This window comes from Elephas maximus, chromosome 12 (assembly GCF_024166365.1).
Source record: "Elephas maximus indicus isolate mEleMax1 chromosome 12, mEleMax1 primary haplotype, whole genome shotgun sequence".
Taxonomy (NCBI): domain Eukaryota; kingdom Metazoa; phylum Chordata; class Mammalia; order Proboscidea; family Elephantidae; genus Elephas; species Elephas maximus.
In genome coordinates, this window is record NC_064830.1 from 36,666,152 (window position 1) to 36,685,806 (window position 19,655).

At 54.4% G+C, this 19,655-nt stretch overlaps 1 protein-coding gene across 1 annotated transcript in view; it reads right to left on the reverse strand.

The window, feature by feature from the left end:
- Positions 1 to 19,655, reverse strand: part of SDC1 (syndecan 1) — a 26,795-nt gene continuing 7,140 nt past the window's right edge. The window contains exons 2-5 of the mRNA XM_049903787.1: positions 5,674 to 5,755; positions 4,163 to 4,635; positions 2,386 to 2,521; positions 1 to 2,201 (exon numbers count right to left, since the gene is read on the reverse strand). Coding sequence (XP_049759744.1) covers positions 2,032 to 2,201; positions 2,386 to 2,521; positions 4,163 to 4,635; positions 5,674 to 5,755 — 861 coding nt within the window. The 3' untranslated portion in view covers positions 1 to 2,031. The remainder of the gene's footprint in view (positions 2,202 to 2,385; positions 2,522 to 4,162; positions 4,636 to 5,673; positions 5,756 to 19,655) is intronic.

The window sequence follows — 19,655 nt, forward strand, 5'->3', positions numbered from 1 at the left end:
TCAGCCACCACCAGTGCGTGTTGCCAGAAATGACAAGTACCATTTATTACAGTTACATGAATGAGTCCAGCCAGCAGCATGAGCACCGTCCCTTAGACCAGCAGAGATGAGCACTGTCACTGATCCCTCCCCCACCCCCGATTCGTGTCTAGTCACATGCTCCAGTCAGAAAGTCCCAGGATTGAACACAGGGCATGGGTTCCCGTCGCTTGACGGTGCATCTGAGTCACAGACCAGCCCACTAAACAGAGAAGCCAACAGCAGCTGGAACTCTGTCAAATTAAATAATCAAGTACAGAAATTCCCAGGAACCCTGGGCTGGAGCCTCTGGTCCCAGCAAAGAAGCAGGTGTGGGAGGAGGATAGGAGGATTGTCCAACATGTCTGAGAGGCCGGCCTTGGCTCCAGGCCTCTGCTGGGACCAGCAGCCTCAGGTCAAGCTATGCCGGGGCCCTCCCAGCTTCTTTGGCCATTCAGAAAGTGGCTGCTTCAAGCTTGGCAACACGGAAGTTTACATCGGGCCTTATATAACCTTGGCTGAACCTACTGACCCCTAGAAAAATTTTAGCCAAAACAAAAAACAAAACAAATATAAACCAGAGGGACTCTGGACCCAGAATCCCTCACACAGGAAGATGAAGGCACAGAGATTTTAGCCAAGTTTCCCAATACTGTTGGTGTTTAGAGAAAAGGCTGGTCTTTTCCACACAACCAGCGCAGGAAGAAGAAGCATTAGAGTTCACAGGACTACTTTATATTAAAGTTTATTACATTTGGAAGACGTACTGTACAGGGAAAAACCCATTGGATTAAGCACAGTTTTGCCAAAAGCAAAAGACTATCACTCTTTGGAAAACGGTCCTGATTTCCAACCCAAGGTAGGGCCACAGGAGCTGAGCAAAGGTCAGCCTGGTCCTTCACTAAGGAGCTCAGTGTCAGGGTTTCTGAGACCCCCTCTTGTCAATTTCCAGGAGAAAGTGTCACATAGAAACGGCCCCAAAGGGAGGAAAGGCATGGTCTGTAGGGACACTCCCTGGGCCCAAGGCCCCCCTCCCATCTCACAGCTCTCTCCCGGACCCTGGCCGCCAGGATCCAATTCTCACGCCAGGCTCCTCCAACATCCCAGCAGGCCAGGCCCCAGCTGTGGGCGTGAGTTCATGCACACAGCCTTGTCTACTCAGAAGAGGCGACTACCCTGTGGCAGCCTGCGGTGGCTAGCCCACAAACGGAGCCCACAAAACAGATATTCCATACCCTGTTGCACAAGTGAGCGACAAACTCTGAAACAACACACAAACAGCTTAAATTCTGGCCTTCAGATTTGGTTCTCCTAGTTTAAAAAAAAAAAAAATCTTCTTAACCCTGATGCTGTCTCCTGACAGTAGATTAGGGAAGCAAGATGGCAGATGCCAAATCCACTTATTTAACTTACCTCAGAAGTAGCCAAGTCTACCGGGGCTATGAACAAAGAAACTATAAGAAGCACGTGCAAAAACAAGTTGATATCTAAATCAGACTTCCCCACAAAACAAAGTGAATGCTGAGAGAGTCCTGAACTCCTCACCCCTGCCACTCAGTGGTAAGCGCCCCAAAGATGGTTGGTCTGTACCAGTAAGTGCTATAGATGTGTCAGCCAGAAGCCCTCACCCACAGGATCTTCCAGCCACAGCAGGCTATCCAGGTCCAAAGCAGGGGCGACCCCTTCCTCTCCAGAGCTGGGCCTGGGGAGAGACTGCTCCAGTTTGGAGAAACCGAGTCAGAACGGTGCAATCACAAGTTCTGACTGTGGTGGAAAGGTCATATGCAAGAAACCCCCTGCGTACCCCAAGTCTTTCGGCAGAAGTCAGAGAAGCAGAGTGGACCTCCCTAGTGCACCCCCGGGCTCTCCAGGCAGAGGGCAGGCCGGAGTGGCAGAGAGTACTGAGGATGGGGCAGGGCAGCAGGGAAGACCAAGGTCTGCAGTTCTTCATGGAAGAGGCAAGTGGGGGGCTAGTGAGCGGCAGTGGGGAGTGGGGAGAATCTCTGTCTCCCGTCAGGCATAGAACTCTTCCTGCTTAGTGGGCTTCTGGTAGGCCCCACCGTTGGCTTGTTTCGGCTCCTCCAAGGAGTAGCTACCCTCGTCTTTCTTCTTCATCCGGTACAGCATGAAACCCACCAGGCACACAGCAAAGATGAGCCCCACAATGCCTCCGGCAATGACCCCTAGGGGAGGTGGACAGAGGACAGCTTAGCTCAGCTGTTCTTGGGCTCAGCAGGAGCCCCTCCCCCACCAGGCAGCCCTGGGAGGTGACCCAAGGTTGGTGGGCCACATCAGGACCAAAGGCAGCCGGCTCCACCCCCAGAGCAGAAGTGTGCCCTTTCCCTACCCACCTGAGAGAAAACTCACCTCCCAAAACTTCTTTCCTGTCCAGGAGGCTCTGCGAGGCCCCAGTGGCCCCATCATCCACTGGGGCCTGATTCCGCTGGTCAGGCTCCACGGCAGCCACAACTGCAGTGTCCTCAGGTGTTTCAAAGACAAAGTCCTACATAGAAGGGCAGGGACAAGATCAGGCTGGGGCTGGGGCTGGGGCAGGGGCTGGGACAGGGGCAGGGGCTGGGACAGGGGCAGGGGCTGGGGCAGGGACAAGATCAGGCTGGGGCAGGGGCTGGGACAGGGGCAGGGGCTGGGGCAGGGACAAGATCAGGCTGGGGCTGGGGCTGGGGCTGGGGCTGGGGCAGGGTTAGGGACAAGATCAGGCTGGGGCTGGGGCTGGGGCTGGGGCTGAGGCTGAGGCTGGGGCTGAGGCTGAGGCTGAGGCTGAGGCTGAGGCTGAGGCTGAGGCTGAGGCTGAGGCTGAGGCTGGGGCTGGGGCACGGGCTGGGGCAGGGCCTGGGCCTGGGGGTGGGGCTGGGGCAGGGACAAGATCAGGCTGGGGCTGGGGCTGGGGCTGGGGCTGGGGCTGGGGCAGGGGCTGAGGCTGGGGCTGGGGCAGGGGCTGGGGCTGGGCCTGGGCCTGGGGCTGGGGCAGGGACGAGATCAGGCTGGGGCTGGGGCTGGGGCTGGGGCTAGGGCTGGGGCTGGGCCTGGGACTGGGCCTGGGGCAGGGACAAGATCAGGCTGGGGCTGGGGCTGGGGCTGGGGCTGGGGCTGGGGCTGGGGCTGGGGCTGGGGCTGGGGCTGGGGCAGGGGCAGGGGCAGGGGCAGGGGCAGGGGCAGGAGCCCCTGACTACAGCAGCAGCCAGCTCCATTTTCAAACCCGGAATAGGGCACATCAGGAGATAGAAAGCCCACATTTTTATATGAAAATAAATCGGCTTATTGTAGTGTGAAGTACAATATTACCACGACCTACAAGATGACCTTAAAAAATAAGACTTGGTAGAACTTTGACTCTTGCAGCAGGGTTCTTGCTTAAGCTTGGGAAGTTCTGCTTTGGTGATCTTTGAGAACTTGTTATGGACTGACTTGTGTCTTCCCCTGACCCCCAAAAATGTGTTGAAGTCCTAACCCCGGCACTCTTGAACGTGACCTTATTTGGAAATAGGCTCTCTGAGATGCTAGCAGTTAACATGAGATCACACTGGAGTAGGGGGATCTTTATCTAATCTGAGTGACATCCTCGTAAAAAGAGAAGAGATGCGGGGAAGGCAGCCATGTGAGGACAAAGGCAGAGATTAGAGCAATGCGTCTATAAGCGAAGGAACACCAAGGAGTGCCAGGAACCACCCAGGAGCTCAAAGAGGCAAGGAAGAACCTTTCCCTAAAGCCTTCGGAAGGAACATGGATGGCTCTGCTGACACCTTGATTTCAGACTTCTAGCTTCCACAACTATGAGACAATAATATATTGTTTTCAGCCACCCAGTGTGTGGAACTTTGTTACAGCAGGTTACAAAGGAAACTAGGAAATGAAGACAGGACTCTTCCACTCTGGTCTCATACTCAGCCTGCCCTGCTCAGGGCCTGGGCTGGGCCCCGGAGGTAGAGGGTGAGCCAGGACCTTGTGACCTTGTCTTTTTGGTTGGGGCTCAGATGTGCTCACAAGGCACAAGGACCCTGGGCTTGCCTGACAATCACACCGCTGCCCACATGCACTGTGCTCAACAAGGCACTAAGGGCCACCCTGCCCGCTGGCTACCCCATGGCCTAGGAAGTGCACAGGACAGCAGTGTGTGGGTACTCACCTGCTCCCCAGAGCCCTCTCCCACTGGGAGCTGACTGGAGTCTCCATCCTCAGGGACTGTCTTAGTGGCAGAAGAGCCTCCTTCCTCCAGGCTGGGAACATGAGGATAGACGTGGCCACCTCCTATGGGAGCTGAGGTCTCCTGGTGGCCAGGCTGCATGTCCCTGGGGGAATGGGTGGTGGGGGGTGCCTGAGCCGTACTGGCTCTTGCTGTTGAGGCCTGGTGGGTGGTTGGGTGCTGTGCGGTCTCACTGGGTAGGTGGGATGTCTCCTTCTCCTGAACTGTGAGGCCCGGCTCCACTTCTGTCAGACGCACTGATCCTTGCTCCTCAGGCCCCTCTACAGCGGGCAGGATGGAGGCAGCAATGGTCTCCGTGCTGGTGGGCTCTGGACTCGTGGGTGTGGTCGTCAGGAGCCACATGTCCTTCCAGGTGGAGGGGGTCTGGTTTGACAAGGCAATGTCTGGCAAAGCACCTGCAGGGCCAGAAGCAGAGCTTGTGGGCTGGGGAAGGCACCAGAGCAGTCAGGCTAGCTGAGCACAGGCTGGCAGGTGGGCACGAGGAAGGCAGACCCCAGGCCCTGACTCCCAGGCCAGCAAGGAGAGCAGCCCTTCCTGCCATGAGAAGTGGTATCCCCCAGGGTGGAACTGGCTGAGGCAAAATTCATCTTTGGTGACAGACAAAGAAAGCTGCCTTTTCCACAGCAAGTGCCTGGCAGCCTGGTCTCTAGAATCATGAGAAAGACACCAAGGCCATCTGGGAAGGAGTATTTCCCGTGATGGATGGTGCCCACTCACGGGGTGGGGGGCGTCCTCAGAGGTACGAGTGCCTTGTCCCCAGTGCACACACGTCTCTGGTACCCCTCCCTGCTCCAGGTGCCCTCTCCCCCAAGAAGGGCCTATGTTCCCAAGCCCAGAGGCCTATATCCCACCTGTCAGCTCTTGCACCTGCACTTGGGCCACCTTCGCCACTAAGATGGCCTCAGCCCTCTGTTCTTAGCTCTCACCATCTTCCTAGGTCCAACTCCAGGGCCAGCTCCCCAGGAGTCCCCCCTGACCACCTCCAGCTCAGTGATCTCTCTCCACCCCGGCAAGTGGAAATGGGAAATTGAGGGACATTTGTCAGAGACCTATACCCCACCAGGCTCTGTTGTCTTACCCTTCTCCACAACCTTGTGAGGTCCACATATTACTCCCATTTTACAGATGAGAAAACAGAGGCTCAGAGAAGTCAAATCACTTTCCAAAGAGCACCCAGTAAGTAAAGGGGAGAATATGAACTTGAGTCTGTCTACAGCAGGCAGTCCCCAGGGCCTTCTGGAACGCTCAGCATTCACCTCACCCCCATGAGTGTTTTCTCCTCAACCAGGCAGCTCCTTGCAGTGTGGACCCATTCTCTTCCCCAGCATTGCCCCTGGGGCCCAGCTGAGGCGGGGCGGCTGTGCACTCAGTAAGTGCTCAGTAAACGCTCTGTTGCCATTTAGGGGTTAGGGTCCCCCCAGTGCCAGCCTCACCTGCACCCGAGCCGGAGAAGTTGTCAGAGTCATCCCCAGAGCCGTCCTGATCTTCGGGGGGCACATTTGTGACGACAGTTTGCTGAAAAAGGATCGGAAAAAGGTGTGAGTCAAAGGTAGGCAGGAACCCCGCTGCTCCTGGGTCTCCATCCCAGAGAGCTGAGTAAACTCAACCTGCCCTCCTCTGCAAGGAAGGACGTCTTCACATGCGTCTCTGGGACTCTCGACACTTGCAGCCCTTTTGTCCCCTTGGCATATTCCCTGATGCTACAGTAACATAGGGGCCTGGGGGGGTGGGAACACCCAAGGGGGGCAGGGCCCTTGCCCCCAAGAAGCTCAGTCTGGTGAGGAGCCCAAACCTCTTCGAAAGGCAGAGTGAAGAAACTGGGAACACAGGTTGTGGTCCCCATGGGACCTCACTAGCCCACCCTACCCTGAGAACCATGTCCTGTGGGCATTCAGCCAGGAACTTCAGGGTTCAAGATGCCAACCCTGCCCCACTGAGGGGCTTTCAGGACCCCCAAGAACAATCCCTCAATGGCTGGATCCAGAGAGGCAGCCTCTAGGAGTACTGGGTGCCAATGGCCCTGGAGGGAGGTCAGAGATGTACACAGGGGCGATCTGTCTGTCCTGAGACAGATGTGCCCACAATGTTCTTCCCACACCTAGCCTGTCCTCTCCTCCACAGTAAGGACCAGGTCCAGACTTTAGTCAGAGTACTTCCCTCCTTGGGGAAGGAAGACAGGTACCCAGCAGGCCCAGGGACAGGTTGAGACTGATCTGAAAGAGGCCTCGCACTAAGGAGGTGCTGGTAAATGGGCTGTGAGCCTGGGCTGGACCCTGTTTGCAAAGTGCTGGCCTAGGAATGCTGCCCGCCTGGCCCAGCTCCGAGAGGCTGCAGGTGCCAGAGTGCAAATATATACGCTGCTCCTGAGGAAGGGGCCGCACTGGTAGGGCTGGGGAAGAAGCAGAACACACAACAGCCAGCTGAGCAGGCCTGTGCAGAAACCCTGTGTGAGTGAGAGCAAGTCAGGACCTCCCCACGCACGCATACACAACACTGGCCCCAGGAAAGCAGGTGGAGAAAGGAGGACCTTGCAGTCAGGCAGCAGAAAGGGACAGATATAGAAGTCTGTTCAGCAACCAGACTTTGACCCAAATGATCCCGTTACACAGGTCATCTCGCTACGGCCCCAAAGCCCGGGGCCAAAACAGAGAATGAATAAACAAGCAGAATAGCATCGTTTAGCACGTGGGCTTTAGAGACCGTCCTAGCTCTGCCACTTGCTATTTGAGTGGCCTTGGGAAAGTCATTAAACCTTTTACAGCCTCAGTCTCCCCATCTGTAAAATGGGGACAATAATATCTACGCTTCAGGATTGTTGCAAACATTAAATGAGGTTTTGCAAGTAAGCGACCTCACAGAGCCTGGCAGAGCCCCACCATGGTGGCTGCTGCTCTTTTGAGGGGCAGGGAAAGCTCTCAGCGTGGAGCAGAGAGAATCCAGGGCACACAACGGCCTCTAACACCAGCTGGCCTGTATGGAAAAAGGGTGGGATGGAGGTGGATAAGGTTTCACGAGCAGAAGGGAGCAAGGAGAGAGCCCGCTCCCAGGGGCTCTGCCCAGACTTGCCAGGAGCAGTCACTGCCCGAGGCTGGGCTCCAAGGGAGAGGGCCTCCTCAGGCCTAGAGAGGCCTCTCCCGGTCCTGGCCACAGGCCCATGAGGCCACACTCTTGAGTGAAGCAGAGCAGGGAGGGGCAGGCAAAACCTTTGGCCTCCTAAGGCAGCCCTGGGGCAGAGTTGGACCAGGTGGAGGCTCCACATCCAGGGTCTGGGTCAGAGAAAAGCCATCAAACACAAGTAGAAATGTGAGGCCACAAATAACACTGAACTTCCTCTGAAAGTACAAAACCAAAACTGTACTCCCCTCCACCGAGAAAAAGTCCCCAGAGGGCCTGACAGGCCATCATGGCCTATCTCCAATGAACAATCATAGACCCATGCTTCCTGGCACCCATGCCAAAGCCAGGTCACATTCTTTCCACCTGTCCCCAGGTGGTGCTCCAAAAACCTGTGCTACCTCTACAGAGCTTGGAAGCTGCCCCCAGCCTCCTCTAGGCCTTTCCTCAGGGATGGTACCTCTCTCCTTCAACAAAGAGTCCTGTCCACCAGGCAGACCAATAGTGGGTACCACCCCTTATCCCCCAACTGTCCCAGATCCCCAGCAGATTTAGGGGAACTCCTGCCAACACCCAAAATCACTGCTTTACCCTTCTTGCCCAGCGCCTCTGCCCTGCCCTGTGCTCCTGGGGAGGCCCTTGGCTGGTAAGCATTTTTCCTGACTCCCTCCCTTCGATAGAAAGCTTGCAATGGGGCAGGAGAGCAGGGCTCCAGCCAGACTTGCCCCAACTGCATTTTAAAGCAGAGTCAAATCTTACAGCAGAAGCCAGAGTCCTCGTGTCCAAGCCTCATTTTACAGACAAGGTAAGTGAGGCCTGTAGAGAAGCCACCATGCACTAGAGACCATGTACAACCTGGAGGTACTACTGCCAGGAACAGTGCAGCTGAGCGAGTCCCAGGCGAGTGTCAGGGTGGCCTGGCCTCTCACCTACAGAGAAGCCCCAACAGGTTCAGCTTCCTAAGAGCAAGGCTTCTCTCCTGACTAGGTAAGACTCAAGGTCTGCCCACTCAGTCCCTAAAAACAATTTGTTCCTTAACTCTGCTCCGCTTATCCCTCTGCCATCTTGTTTATAGGACAAGCTCTTAAGCAAACATCTTCTCTACTGAAACTAACTCACTGGCCTCAGGGGAGCCTTTCCTCTATCAGCTTCAGGTCTCTATCAAGGGGCTGGGCCTTAAGGTAGCCTCCCAAATCCCCTCCAGCTTCAACCTTCCGTGAGAAGTGGGATAGATACTTCAGTTCTGTGGGGAGGAAATTAGCCAAAACTGCTGAGTTTGAACTTGGATGGCTCAGGTGCCAGCTGACTCTGGGGTTTGGGGTGTGACTTCTGGTTTCATTTAGCAGCTGCTGCTCGAATAGCCTGCAGCAAGCCACCTCCAAGGCCTCATGGGGCTCTCCTCAGCATCACTCTGACTCAGTCCTTCCGAGACCCCTCAGCCGCCACTCTGGAATCAGCTGGCATGGCTGCCCAGGGACAGGTGGGCTCAGCTTAGAGCCCTGCCCCCCTCCCTGATGCTGTCCAGAAAAGCAAAAGCAAGCAAGCCCCATACCTTAAACTGGGGCCCTTTAGCCTCTGCAGGTCCCAGGGAAATCAGCTTTTCACACACAAAATCAAAGGCCTTGTGGTAAGTGGTGCGGTGGTTAAGAGTTCGGCTGCTAACCAAAAGGTCGGCAGTTCGAATCTACCAGGCGCTACTTGGAAACCCTGTGGGGCAGCTCTACTCTGTCCTACAGCGTCACTATGAGTTGGAATCGACTCAACGGCAACGGGTTTTGGCTGTGGTAAGTAAGGTCGAGACTTTCTCATGTCCAGTTTGCTCAAAGCAAGGGACTATTTGCTTCTCCCCCATCCATACTCCAGCCCACTGGTGTGAAAGCCCAAAGCCAGAACATTGGGACAGGGAGTAAGAGCAGGACAATCACCCATCTATCTCTACCGCACTGACCTTCTGCGTGGGAAGGAAAACTTGGGGTGGGGGACGGGTGTCCTGGTCAGGGCTCTGGCCTAGTAGGAAAGACGGGATGAAGAGAGCAAGGCTTTCTCTAATGCTGGAAAACACTTTCCTTCTACTGCCACCTTTGATTCTTACTGCTCACCTGCGTGTGAGGTGGGTAGGGCTGAGACTGGCATCCCTGGCAGATAAGAAACTGAGCATCAGAAAGGACAAATGACCTACCCTAGGCCACCTCGCCAGCATCTGCAGACTTCTGGTCCAGCCCAGCTCTCCTTACCCTGCATCTCCCCCTCCTTCTCCCTCTCCCCTGCCCTGAAGGACCATCCTACCAGGCCAAGCTCATCTATTTGAAGGAAAACTTGCCTAAGGCTCCTCAACTCCACCAGCAGGCTCTAGAACTCACGGTATGAGAATTTCAGTGAGTCAGACCTTTCTGCCCCAACCCCAGTGGCTGAGGGTAAAGGCTGCCAGCCCACATTTCAGAGGTGCAGAGATGGCCTGGGTAAGAGCAGGGTCAGGGCTTCTGAGGGGCTGAGGGCTTTCATCACTGCCACCAGCCATTCCTAAGGGGAGCTCTGGAGATCTGTGCAGAGAAGCTTCAAGAAGACTACCGATAGTCCCCTCACCTCTGCACTGGTCATAAGGAGCGCCGCCCTCCTTAGAAACCACCACCGGAATGGAGCCTGCCACCCTGGTGGCCAGGGTGCTCTGGGGCTGAAGGGTCTGGGTAGTACGTATTACAGCGCCTCTCCAGGAGATCATGGGCACCAAAGCACCCTGGCAGTGTCACAAGTCAGTATATCAAGTGGGAATCTCAGAGAGGTTCAAGGGAGGCTGGTGGGCCCAGGGGCTCCTAACTCCGTGCTGGCTGGAGAGGCTGCCCATCTGTTCAGCCTCGCTCCATCACTCAGCAGCCAGCAGGAATAACGAGGGGTGGATTTCAGCCCACAAACTGAGCTGATGAACTCGGTGTTGTGTGCTCTTTAAACCAATGAATTCAAACAGTGCAATATCATGGAAAGGGGCCATAGAATGTTGATGTTCAACAGGGTTCCTCACCTTCAAATATTCAGGAACCATTGTCCAGGGGCTTTGGGGAGGACACAGTACACAGAGCCAGGTGCCTGCTCCAAGGGGCTTCATAAGGGGAGCACCCCCGGGGGTGGGTGCAGAGGGCTGCCATAAAGAGGGGCTAGGACTAGGCCTCAAGGCCCCCAGCCAGACTCCAGAGGATACGCCAGCACTCACCACAAAGTTACTAACTTTCCAGAGCTGAAAGCCTCTTTGATTACGGCAGCTTTGGACTGTCAAGTGAGAAAGGGAGGTTTAAATACCTGCTGTTAGTAACTGATCTGGTGTGGTAGTGGAGGCAGTCGGCTCCTGTGGGTGGGAGCCGAGGCCTGGAATAAACAAGGCCATTAGTCACAACACCAACTGCGGGAAATCAAGGATAAAGAGCTGGCTCTTATCAAAGCGCTGGGTCACAAACAGCCTTTCCCAAGCTGCCTCCATCCCTGGCCTTGGCGCTGGTGGACAGGAGGGCCCGCCGCCTTGTCCAGGAGCCCAGGCTGCCCCTGTGGGTCCAAAGGCAAGTGGGCCCCACTGCACACAAGCCCACAGCTGCTCTGGGGTAAATGCCATCACCTAGAGCCTGTCAGGAGTCCACTCCATTGCTAGTGTCCTGAGGAGGTTTAGCACAGATCCAGTTTTTTTAAAAAACTTTTTTATAACCCCTCAGTTTCATGGTCAGATCTGCAGAGTAAAACTAGGGGAAATAGGCTCATCACCACCCGTTCCCCCACCAGACTTAACTCTTGGGGATTGAGATCTCCGAACTAAGGAAGCCCAGCCTTTACCCCCCAGCTCTGTGTCAAGACGCCAAACTGGCCAAGGGTGACGTCACAGTCCAGGGGCTCTCACACGTCAGGGTCCATAAGAATCACCGGGAGATGGCTACAAATGAATATTTTCTGAGCTCCACCAGAGGCCAGCTCAGTGGCCTGGGGTGGAGGCCCAGGACTCTGCGTGAGTAACAAGCTCCCAGACCATGTAGGTAGTCCACAGACTGCACCTCGAGAACCAGCAGTCTAGAGAGGAGAGGCCTCACCCAGAGTGGCCCAGTGACTGTGGAGTTGGGGGTCAGGACCCCCACTCGGGTCCCCTGCCTGAACTGTTTGAAGAGGAGGCATAGAATAGCAACAGAGCCCCCTACACAAGCTCAGGGCGCACTGACCTGGGAAGGCTCTGGGATATTCTCTCTACACTTCCCACTCTCCACAAACAGGACTCCACAGTGCCCACCCGTTCTGAGGAGGTGGCCTCAGGAGGAGCTGGGGGAGCCCCTGACACTTCCAGAGGTCCCTGATGCCTGGACTCCAAGCAGTGCAAGAAGCAGGTCAGGAGAAAAGCAAGACTCATCTGTCCTGAAGCCTGGGGCTGAACAGGAGCCTCCTCAGTTTTCCAGGAAGCTGTCTTTCAAGCCCATCTCCAAAACCTTCCCACCAGCTGGCCCGATGCAGAAAGAAGGCTGAATCCAACAGGAGAGAATCACTGAAGCTAGGAGGCGCAGGTGGATGGATGAGGCAGCGCCAGGGCTGGCAGGGGAGGGGAGCACAAGTGCTGGAGCCCTTTGTGTGCTCTTTGAGGGGTACCTGCATGTTGGGAGCAGGGGAAGAGACCACTGCAAACCACCAACCCCACTCCAGAGCCCCGGGTGCCCTGGAGCAGTGAGGTGTTGTGACTATGCTTTTTCTCGTGGGGTAATCACTTGCCCTCTCTTTAGTCCTGGCTAAAAGGGCCTAAGCACTGACCGGAGAAAGCAGGCAGACCAAAGCCAAAGCATCAAACTTGAAGACATTATGCTAAGAGAAATAAGCCCACCACAAAAGGACAAATATTATATGATCCCACTTATATAAAATATCTAGAATAAGCAAAAGGTCCCTGGGCAGCACAAATGGTTTGTACTCAGCTACTAACAAAAAGGTTGGCAGTTCAAGACTTCCTGGATTGGTAGAGAATGGATGAACCCCCAAGACTACCACCAGAGATACTCTTTAAACTTGGACTTGAAACTCAAACCACTCTCAGAGATCACCTCACAGCCAATGAGATTGGCGCATAAAAAATAAATCATATCACCCATGAGTACTGTACTCCTCAAAATAATCGTCTAGATGAAACGCAACACTAAACATTTTCCCTAAACCTAAGATGAGAAGGCAAGGGAGAGGGGGGACAGGGAAGCCTGTTTAATGGAAACAGAACAACCGAAATGCAAATAACAAGAATGCCAGTATATTGTGAAGAATGTAACCAACGTCACTGAACTACATGTATAAAACCCACTGCCATCGAGTCAATTCCAACTCACTGCGACTCCATAGGACGGAGAAGAACTGCCCCATAGGATTTCCAAGAAGTGGCTGGTGGATTCAGACTGCCGACTTGTTGGTTAGCAGCCAAGCTCTTAACCACTGTGCCACCAGGGTTCCAAATAATATGTACAGAAATTATTAAATGAGAACCTAGTTTCCTGCATAAACTCTCACCAAAAACACAATATTTTTAAAAAGTTGGCAGTTCAAACCCTGCCAGTGGCTCCATGGATGATCATCTCCTTATAATCTGCTTCTGTAAAGATTAAAAAAAAAGAGAGATTACAGCCAAGAAAACACTATGGAGCAGATCTACTCTGTAACACGTGGGGTCACCATGAATTGGAATTGACTCCGATGCAACGGGGTTTGGTTTTTGTTTTTTGTTTTTTTTTTCTTCAGAATAGGCAAATGCATGGAGACAGAAAGTAGATTAGTGGTTACCAGGGACTGGTGGGGAGGGAAGAATGGGAAGCACTGCTTAATGGGTACAGGTTTCTGTTTCGGGTGATGAAAAAGTTCTGGAAATAAACAGTGGCGATGGTTGCGTAACACAGTAAACATAAATTAATGCTACTGAATTGTACACACTTAAAAATGGTTAAAATAGCAAATGTTATGTAATATATATTTCACCACGATAAAAATACAAGAACCCAAAGCATCTTGGAACAAGGCTCTCGGGCAAAGGACATATCTTAAGGTTTTAGTGGTAGAAAGAGCCCTGACCTGGCGAGCTGGACCACAGGTTCAGGTCCCAGCCCTACCACTCAGCTGCTGGTGACCTGGGCATTTCTCTGCCTTTCTAGGCGATGGACGGGAGTTGGCTGGATAACCTATAAGCTTCCTTACGGCTCTGACAGAGACCTGGGAGCAGTTTCCTTACTGGTGAGGCCTGGGGGGTTTAGAGGCTGATAAGAAGGTCATTGACATCCATGTCAGGGGTAGGTGGGAAGGGCAGGGACACAGCCTAGGGCCCAAGAAGATATGCTGGATCTGGAGGTGGTCTTGGACAAATCACTTCCTCTCCAAAGGCTTGTTTCCTGGAGAAACCACAGCCTGCCAAGACACACTCAGACCCCCAAAAATGCCACATAATCTCTGCCTTTGGCCTTAACACCCTAAATCTCCCTGCCGAAGATATTCCCGGGAGGAAGGAGCCCCTACTAGTGCCTCAAGGCTGCAACAGTATTTCCGGCCCGACAGGCACAGTGATTTATCAGCTCGCTGTCTCCCCACCGAGAGTCAAGTCAAGCTGGGACCTGCAGCAGGTATGATGGGCAGGGAGCTTTGGGCGCAGCTCAGGGTGGGAGGGGCTGGGGAATGGGCAGGCAGGCCAAGAGAAGGCTTCCGCTTTCACCCCTGAGAATGTGCATCCTCGAGGGCACGTCCTGCCCCGGAGCAGCAACAAGGCTCCCCCCATCCTGTCAGCACTTCCCCATGGACTTCAACAACAGTCCCCACCTGTCACCCAGAGACAAATTTCCCTGCCCTCAGGGATCCAGGGCAGAAGCCAGGGTAGAGAAATGGCATCCACGTTTGGCTTTAAAGATCCCTTCACGGGACATTAAACCTCAGGGCTTTAGAGCCCAGCTCCCCTGCCCTGGGTCCTTCCCACTGCCCCATACTGTCAGCCTGGGGTAGCTGAGAGGGCTGGGGCAGGTAGTGGGGCTTCTAGTGAAGGCCAGGGCTCTTTGTTGAGGGAAGAGGAGACCCTGGCATCCCAACACCAGGCCCAGTGCCCATCAGGCCAGTGATGTGACCAGTACCCACACACCCACCCCTCCACGGAGCCGGCGCCAGCTTCGGCAGGGCCTGCGTGCCAGGACTAGTCTCAGAGCAGGCTCAGCTGAGGGCTGGGTGTGTAACCGGTGGAGCCAGAAGACCAGTTCCTCTGCTTTTCCCTGCCTGCCAGAACCTGGGGGCGGGCCAGGCAGGGCAGGATTTCACTCAGGCATCAAGCAAGGATGCCCAACCTAGGCCCAAGTAGCCTCTGAGCCTGGTGCTGCTCCTGGGAGGCAGACAAGGCACGTCTGTCCCCCAAGACTTGCCAATCACCTCCTCTAGAGGCCCACAGCACTGACCACAGAGTGTGGCCAAAAAAAAGGGACCAGGGCCAGTGTTGGGAAAACCTAGTTACAGTCTGCGCAACCTTGGAAGAGACCCTGCGACTCAGGTTACCTATCTGTACAATGGGGGTTGGACCAAGATGTGGGCTCCTAGTTCCAACAGTCTGTGGCTGGGGAGTCAAGCCTTGCCCTCATGGGGCAGCCAGGTGGAGCGGCCTCAGCAGACTGCCCACTCAGGGGTGGAACACACCAACACAGTACTTAGCCATGAGAGGACCCATGGGCGGGGGGTACTTGATCACATTTACTTGGTATCTGTTATGAATTGAATTGTGTCCCCTCAAAATACCTGTCAACTTGGCCCACCATTTCGTCATCTGATGTGATTTTCCTATGTGTTGTAAACCCTGTCTCTATGATGTTAATGAGATGGGATTAGTAGCAGTTATGTTAATGAGGCAGGACTCAATCTACAAGATTAGATTGTGTCTTAAGCCAATCTCTTTTGAGATATAAAAGACAGAAGCGAGCAGAGAGACATGGGGACCTCATACCACCAAGAAACAAGAACCAGGAGAATAGTGCATCCTTTGGACCCAGGGTCCCTGGACTGGGAAGCTCCTTGACCACGGGAAGATTGATGACAAGGACCTTCCTCCAGAGCCAGCAGAGAGAGAAAGCTTTCCCCTGGAGCTGATGCTGTGAGAGAATAAAATTCCATTTGTTGAAGCCATCCACTTGTGGTATTTCTATTATAGCAGCACTAGATAATTAAGAAAGTATCACTGCTTTCAGCTTCCTGAGGGACTTATGGCCTAGACAGGATGCTGGAGATGCCTCCCACAGGGACAGAGGGAACAGCCAAGGTCCCCTCTAGTCACCAGAGGATCATCCCGCTCCCAGCCCTGGCTATCCAACTGAGGCCACCGGTTCAGTGTAGGAGTCCCCCAGTTAGCAAATACTGGGGCCCCTGCTGGGAAGCCCAGCTCATCGGTCCCCATGAAGGTCCCTAGAATTGTTCTCCAGCTGATCTGTCCCCAGAATCCACTGGGCTTGGGGCCTCACACCTCTGACAGATGGGCTTCTAGTGACATCCTCCCTGTACTCTGGCTAAATAAAGTGTTCTCCTGTTTCACTGAGGCAGAAACTGCAACCAGCAGGTCTCCAGGTGTATGTGTATGGTGAGGGGAGGAGGGGACACACTCTATTCTAACCCCAAAATCTCTATCAGTGTCCCTGCAATTGCACAGTATGGCCTTTAAAATGAAAATGCCTCTGGGAGGGTTGAGGGTTGCTAGTCACTCGCATTATAGTGTAAATCAGTTCCATATGGTGCAGAGGGGCTAATTCTAGAACTGGGACGCTGGGTGTGAGTTGGAGCTATGAAAGATGGAAAAGGATTACCAAAGAGAAGCTGGAAGATCCCGAGAGCAAGTTTTTTTACCTGTGTCAGAACGTGGTTGCAAGCCAATCCCATACCAGAGAAAGAAAGATTAAATTCCCTTTGCTCCCCCTTTGAGCCACAGATGCACATTGCTTCTCCTCCCATGCCCATTAGAACAATGGGCTAGTCTGGGAACTTGCTTCTGAGATAAAGAACAATTCTGAATAGGCACTGAGGCCACTGAGAAGCCTAGACAGAGACACAGGAAGGGCAGAGTATCCTTGAGGAGGTCCCATGGCAGGGTGGGGGCTGCCTGGACAGCAGAAGACAGAACTTTCTGTGAAGACCAGGTCTGAAGAGAATGGGCGTGCTTCAGAGGTTGCTGGTGGGGTCCCAGTAGAAATGGGAGCAAAGTCAGTCTCCTTCATGGTACGACTGGCCCCCTCCGAAAGACCTTCCTGATCATCTGGGAGAGTTGCCCAGCCTCAAAACACCTAGCGCTGAGCTGCTAGGTCTCAACAGAGTCTGTGCACAGTAGGTGCCGAGGTGGCTACCGGGAAACTAAGGATGCAGCCTCAGTCTTAGGAACCCAGTTACCCCAGGAAAGGGAAGTAGCCCAGGGCTCTGGGACAGTAGGGGGCTGGGGGAGAATCTCAGGATCTGACTTGGGCTGGGGGTTACTTGAGGAATTGAATAAGGCCTTAAATAAAAAAGACATAGTAATCGCAACTAATATTTATTGAGTACTTTTTTTTTTTACTTATGTGCCAGGAACTAGCCTAAGCACTTTGCTTGAATTGATTTCCTCCTCACAACCTTAGATTCTAGTACCGTGTCCATTTCACAGATGAGAAAACTGAGGCAAAGGGGGTAAATAATCAGGCCAGGGGCACACAGCTACTGAAGTGGAAGAGAGAGGGTTGTAGGCCAGGCAGTCTTGCTCTAGCAGGCACGCTGTTGACAACGCCATCCTAGTGAAGACCCCTGAGCTCTTATCCTCAAGAATAAAAAAGCCATCATTGCCACCAGAAGTGGCACAGTGAAAGGTGCAAAAGGAATAAGGAGGACCCTGGTTGGGGGGTCCTCCCCCAACACCCTGCGGCCTCATCCAGCTGTCTTCCAGAGCAACCTTCAATGTGAAAGTTCTGGGCACAGACCACGATCCCCTACACTATCCCCAGGCCCTGCTCAGCTGACCTGAGCCCCCACAGCCTGGCTTGACTAGTTAGTGTCTGGGTTTCTCTGGCCACCTGCACCCCAGCTCATACCTCCTCAAGTCAGAATCCAGCTCCGGGCAGAGCCTCGGGCTGAGGAGAGCAAAGTCTGGCCTGCCACGAAGGGTTCATACTTCTGAAAAGGGTCAAAAGCTGTGTTTGCAGACCCTGCTACATCAGCACCACTGGGGTCAGACCAGCCGGCCATTCACACTGAGTGAATGCACCCCTATGCCCAGTCACAGAAACCAGGAGTCCTCCCCAGGGGACCTCCTACAGCAGAGTCGGCCCCAAAGTTCCCCCCAATCTTGCTTCTTTGAGCTCCAGGCAAGGAAGGGGCTGGCAATTATATCCCTGCCCCGCCTCCAATCCCTTCAGAGTGCCTGTAGGGGGCAGGGAGGGGAGGTGGGGATTGATCCCTAAGAAGCCTGCACACAGCTCAGCAGGCCCTGGGTCACCCTGAGCATCTCTCTGCCCCCGTCCCCCCGCCCCACACCCCGATCTTGGAGGAAAGGCAGTCAACACTGATAGAGCACTGTACCTCAGAGGTTTTGTTTTCTCCAAGAGAAGCTGCAAGACATCAACCTCTACAAAGGTCTCAGAGGCTCCTGGAATACCCCAGAGCCTAGGGCCCTGCGAGCTCAAACCTGACCACCACATCCACCCAGAATACTCCCCAGAGATAAGAAGGCCAAGACCCTGGAGTGTTTGCTGGGCAGCAGGAATATGGAAAAGCTACCAGACAGCAGAGCCAAGCTTGGCCCCTGCCAGGGACGGACACAACAAAGTTCCCAACCAGGGGAGGTGAGGCCCCTAGAGCATCAGACCACCTGGGTACCCAGCACGTGGGAGACGCCATGGGTAGACAGGAGCACCTCAGCCTTCCCGAAGTTCCCTCCCACCTTCCACCTCTGGGAACATGTGACCCTTACCCCACCCACCAGCCCTGGCCCAGGCCTCAGAATCCTGTCACCCCAGCCCCCGGTGGAGGGCAGTATGAACCCAAAGAGGTCCAACATGGCCACAGAAAGGGTCAGGGAGCCCAAGTTAATGTCACTAGGAGTAAGGATCGAGGTGGGAGAATTCTCTTAATGCCTCTGGAGATCAACGGCGCCCAAAGTAGTCCAGAGCAGGACTGGAGCAGCCCACTGCCCCCTGCCAGAGGACCCCCTGACCCAACACTTGCCGTGCTCAGAAAGCAGCCACGCATGCCTAAAGTGCGGAAAAAATGGCCTGACTTCTAGCCGAAGCCTCTGATTTGAAACCACTGTATTGTGGGCCTCTGAGACAAAACCCTCTCTCAAGTAGGGGAGATGGGGGAGGTGGCTGAATCATGAATGACCTTCAGTAGTCACTGCCCCCTCTGGCCTATCTGCAAAGGCCCACTCTGCTGTCTGGTTCTAATAACGGCCACCCTCTCGTACATGTGACTCCTGGATGGCCATGGGCCCTGCCCTAGCTGCACAGGGCCATGCAGACAGTCAGTACCCAGGGCCTGGGTCTTACACTTGGTCAAGTCAGGTAGGCTCATGAACCTCTCAGAAGATTTGCCCTCTGCAGCCTGAAGTAGGACCCACCAACACACCCACCAATCCCATAAACAGCTATCCCAAGGTGGCACAGCAACGGGAGGGCATGAACAACCAAAAGCATGACTTCACCTCTGCCTCTGAGCCCCTTGAGGCAGGCTGAGCGTTGCCCCTTCCCCCATTTCACAGATGGGTTCACTGAGGTCAAGAGAGGCCCACATACAAAGTTATTCGGAGCCAGGGCCAGAAACCAGGCCCTCAAGCCCTAGTCTGTGCCTAGCTGCACTCCCCTACTTCGTGCCTGGCACACAGTAGGTTCAGTCAAGGCTGGTTGGGTGAGTTTCAGGGGAGGAGCCATGGGTCTGGCACCATGACTCAGCTGATGAATGGAGTGATAAACATGCTCACCTTCCCCCTGCCCCAACCTGCCCAACATGGCTTCCATTCCTGTTGATGAGTGGACCTCAGGGCAGGTGGCCAGGATGCCTGGGTGTGTGTGCAGAACATCAGTCGTCCCCACCCCCGGCCTGACCTTTCCCAGGGGCCTCCATCCACTTCTGGTTCCCACAGTGAGTACTAAGTCCACCTCCTGCAGGCAGCCCGCCCTGATGTCCATCTCCATGTTCTCCCCTCCAAGCCCCTAGAGGGAATAATGGTAGAGGACTCTGAGCCCTTGACAAGTCCCCCAGTGCCACCTTCACCCTTCCCAGGACAAGGTCTCTCTGTAACCATGTGGTTCTTAGAATTGAAAAAGGGAAGGAAGGGCCCTTG